Raw genomic sequence first — 4,555 nt, forward strand, 5'->3', positions numbered from 1 at the left:
AGTAAATTTACCCTACGAAGTAACTTACACTAACTTGATATACCTCAGTATTCACTAAAAGGTAGATTGAAGAGAATTTTTTCTGCTTTCTTGTTCCTCCACTACAGAACAGAAAAAAAAAGCAATAGAAAATGTAAGGGTATTTCTCAGAGTTATTTTGCTTGTAAAGAATAACACCTAGATGGGAGCTGTATTCTAAGGATACTAGTACAAAGATACTTTAAACCCTTCAAACATATGTAAAATATGACCATATTTAAATAAATTTCTCTCTAATTTATGCTAATTTCAAGAGATTTATCCAAAATTAAAATGGTAAGTGGCTGTGAAAAATTATGAAGGGGCACATAATTACATTTTAATATTACTTTATGTATGGATTAATAAAGTGTTTAATATATTAATATATTTAATAGCCTGTTTAATATAGTGAAAAATTATCTATGTTTTTAACACATTAAAAGTCAGTCTTCTTTTAAGATAACCTTTTTTATTTTGAAGATGAATTCATTTCATCTTTCATCAAGTAAATCACCCTTGATGATTGTAAAGAAATTTTTAATTTAGGAAATAACACTACTGTTAGCTTTGTCATAAAAATCCAATTAGAAAAAAGTGACTTGAAATACAGAGCCATTTGATTGCAAGAAGTCACAAAGATTTGCCTTCTTTTCTGGGTCCTTCTTTTGGTCCTTTCTAGACTTTTGGTAGCCATGACACCAGGAAACAGCACTGAAGTAACTGAATTCTATCTTCTGGGATTTGGTGCCCAGCATGAGTTTTGGTGCATCTTCTTTATTGTATTCCTTCTCATCTATGTGACCTCCATAGTGGGTAATACTGGAATGATCTTACTCATCAACACAGATTCCAGATTTCAAACACCCATGTACTTTTTTCTACAACATTTGGCTTTTGTTGATATCTGTTACACTTCTGCTATCACTCCCAAGATGCTCCAAAGCTTCACAGAAGAAAATAATTTGATATCATTTCAGGGCTGTGTGGTACAATTATTGGTTTATGCAACCTTTGCAACCAGTGACTGTTATCTCCTAGCTATGATGGCAGTGGACCGTTATGTTGCCATCTGTAAGCCCCTTCACTATTCTGTAATCATGTCCCGAACAGTCTGCATCCAATTAGTAGCTGGTTCATACATCATGGGCTCGATTAATGCCTCTGTGCAAACAGGTTTTACATTTTCACTGTCCTTCTGCACATCCAATAACATCAGCCACTTTTTCTGTGATGTTCCCCCAATTCTTGCTCTTTCATGCTCCAATATTGACATCAACAACATGCTACTTGTTGTCTTTGTGGGATTTAACTTGATGTTCACTGGGTTGGTCATCATCTTTTCCTACACCTACATCACGGCCACCATCCTGAAGATGTCTTCTACTGCAGGGAGGAAAAAATCTTTCTACACATGTGCGTCCCACCTGACAGCAGTTACCATTTTCTATGGGACACTCTCTTACATGTACTTACAGTCTCATTCTAATAATTCCCAGGAAAATATGAAAGTGGCATCTATATTCTATGGCACCATTATTCCCATGTTGAATCCTTTAATCTATAGCTTGAGAAATAAGGAAGTAAAAGAAGCTTTAAGAGTGATAGGAAAAAAGTTCTTTTAAATTAGCCCCAGCTGTTAACATTCAGCTCAACAAATCATCCAGCACAGTTGTTCTGCCAAAATTTGATGTTTCTACAACAGGAAACATGTAGAAAGATGTCAAATTAATAGTCTAACATCACTTCTAGAGGAATTAGAAAAACAAGAGCAAATCAACCACAAAACTAGCAGAAGAAAGACATAACTAAAATCAGAACAGAACTGAACAAAATTGAGACCCAAAAATTTATTCAGTGAATGAATGAAACCAAAATTTGGTTTATTGAAAGGATAAGTAAGATTGGTAGGCTGCTAACTAGATTCACAAAGAAAAAAGAAAGATCCAAATAAGCACAACCAAAAAGGACAAAGGTGACATTACAACCAATCCCATCGAAATACAAAAGATACTCGGAGAATCTTATGAACACTTCCATGAAAACAAACTAGAAAATAGAGAGGAATTGGATAAAATCCTGAAAACACACAAATTCCCAAGATTTAATAAGGAAGAAATTGATACCCTGAGCAGACCAATACCAAGTTCTGAAGTGAAAACAGTACTAAATACCTACCAACCAAAAGCAAAGCCCAGACCAGATGAATTTGTAATCAAACTCTACCAGATGTAAAAAGAAGAGCAGGTGCCAATTCTACTACAAAAAAATTGAGCAGGAGGGACTCCTTTGCAACTCATTCTATGAAACCAGCATCAGGTCTCTGATACCAAAACCTGGCCAAGACACAATGAAAAAGGAACACTGCAGGCTAATATTCCTGATGAACATAGATGCAAAACCATCCATGAAATGCCAGCAAACCAAATTCAATAGCACATCAAAAGCTAACCTTTGGATGCAAGGTTCATTAAATATATGCAAATCACTAAATGTCATTCACCACATAAACAGCATTCAAAACAAAAACCATATGATCTCAATAGATGCAGAAAAAGCCTTCAATAAAATGCAACATACCTTCATAATAAAAATTCTCTACAAAATTAAGCATCAAAGCAATGCACCTCAAAATAAATGCAATCTATGACAAATCCACAGCCAACCTCATAATTAATGGGCAAAATCTGGAAGCATTCCCCCTTGAAAACTGGAACAAGATAAGGAAGCCCACTCTCACCACTCCTCTTCAACATAGTTCTAGAAGTTCTAAGCAGAACAATCAGGCAAGAGAAAAGAAACAAAATGTACCCAAATTGGAAAAGAAGTTAAACTATCTCTCTTTGTGGATCATATAATTCTATATCTAGAAAACTCTAAAGACTCTGCCAAAAGGCTCCTGGAGCTAATAAACTACTTCACTAAAATTTTATTTTACAGAATCAATGTACAAAAATTAGTAGCACTCCTATACATCAATAATGTTAAGCTGAGAGCCAAATCAATAATGCAATTGAATTAATAATAGCTACCAAAATATAATAAAATATCTAAGAATACATCTAACCAAGGAAGTGAAATATCTCTACGGGAGATAATTACAAAACACTGCTCAAAGAAATCAGAGAGAACATAAACAAATGAAAAAACAATCCATGGATGAGAATAATCAATATCATTAAAATGGCCATATTACCCCAAGCAGTCTACAGATGCAATGCTCTTCCTATCAACCACTGATGCAATCTTTCACAGAATTAGAAAAACTATTCTAAAAATCATATGAAACTGGAAAAAAAAATCCCAAATAGCCAAAGCAATCCTTAGCAAAAAGAACCAAGCCACCACATTATCTGATGCCAGAACATACCATAGGGCTACAGTAGCCAAAACAGCAAGGTACTAGTATAAAAAGAGTAACACAGGTGCAATGGAATATAGAACCTAGAAAGTCTCTCTCTCACACACACACACATGCGTGCGCACACACACACACACACATGCGCGCACACACACATGCGCGCACGCGCACACACACACACACACACACACCACAGATATCTGACCTTTAACAAAATCAACAAAAGTAAGCAATGGAGAAAGAACTTCCTGTTCAATAAATCGTGGTAGCAATAAACCAAAAAAATAAATAAATAAAACTGGACACCTATGTTTTACCATATACAAAAGTTAACTCAACATTGATTAAAGGTTTAAATGTAAGACCTCAGACTATAAGCATCCTAGAAGAAAACCTGGGAAACATCATTCTGAACATCAGCCTTGGGAAATAACTTATGACTAAGTCCTCAAAAGCTATTGCAACAAAAATTTGTCGACCTGGACCTAATTAAATTAAAGTGCTTCTGTATCGCTAAAGAGACTATCAACAGAGTATACAAGCAACCTACAGAATGGGAGAAGATTTTTAGAAACTATGAATCCAATAAATCTAATTAACAGAATGTATGAAAAACTTAAACTACTCAACAGGCAAAAAACAAGTAACCCCATTAAAAAGTGGGCAAAGGATATGACCAGATACTTTTGACAAGAAAACATACAAGAAGCCCACAAACATATGAAAAGATAGTCAACAAGACTAATCATCAGAAAAATACAAATCAAAATCACAATGTGACAACCACCTCATACCAGTAAGAATAGCTACTATTACCAAGTCAAAAAACAACAGATGCTGGCCAGGCTGTGGAGAAAGGGGAAAGCTTATACACTGTTGGGAATGTAAATTAGTTCAGTCACTGTAAAAAGCAGTCTGGAGATTTTTGAAAGAATTTTTTAAAAATTATCATTTGACCAAGTAATCCTATTACCAGATAGTATCTAAAAGAAAATAAACTTTTCTATGAAAAAGACACATGTGCTTGTATGTTCATCACAGCACCATTCACAATAGCAACAACATAGAATCAACCTAGGTGCCCATCAGTGGTGGACTGGATAAAGAAAATGTGTTACATATACATCATGGAATAGCACATAGCCATAAAAATGAACAAACTCAAGTCCTTTGCAG

The 4,555-nt window shown here is 34.8% G+C and overlaps 1 protein-coding gene across 1 annotated transcript; it reads left to right on the top strand.

Moving 5' to 3' along the window:
• Nucleotides 1-713: 713 nt before the first annotated feature.
• On the top strand, nt 714-3,474 carry OR5AK2 (olfactory receptor family 5 subfamily AK member 2). The gene has a single exon (XM_009008127.6). The coding sequence runs from the start codon at nt 714-716 to the stop codon at nt 1,641-1,643; it is 930 nt and encodes a 309-aa protein (XP_009006375.1). The 3' UTR covers nt 1,644-3,474.
• Nucleotides 3,475-4,555: the final 1,081 nt, after the last annotated feature.

The sequence above is a fragment of the Callithrix jacchus genome, chromosome 10, assembly GCF_049354715.1.
Source record: "Callithrix jacchus isolate 240 chromosome 10, calJac240_pri, whole genome shotgun sequence".
In the NCBI taxonomy this organism is placed as follows: Eukaryota; Metazoa; Chordata; class Mammalia; order Primates; family Cebidae; genus Callithrix; species Callithrix jacchus.

What these genes read in the sequence shown, in the direction of transcription:
- OR5AK2 (XM_009008127.6), top strand. Translation starts at nt 714, where the DNA reads ATGACACCAGGAAACAGCACTGAAGTAACTGAATTCTATCTTCTGGGA.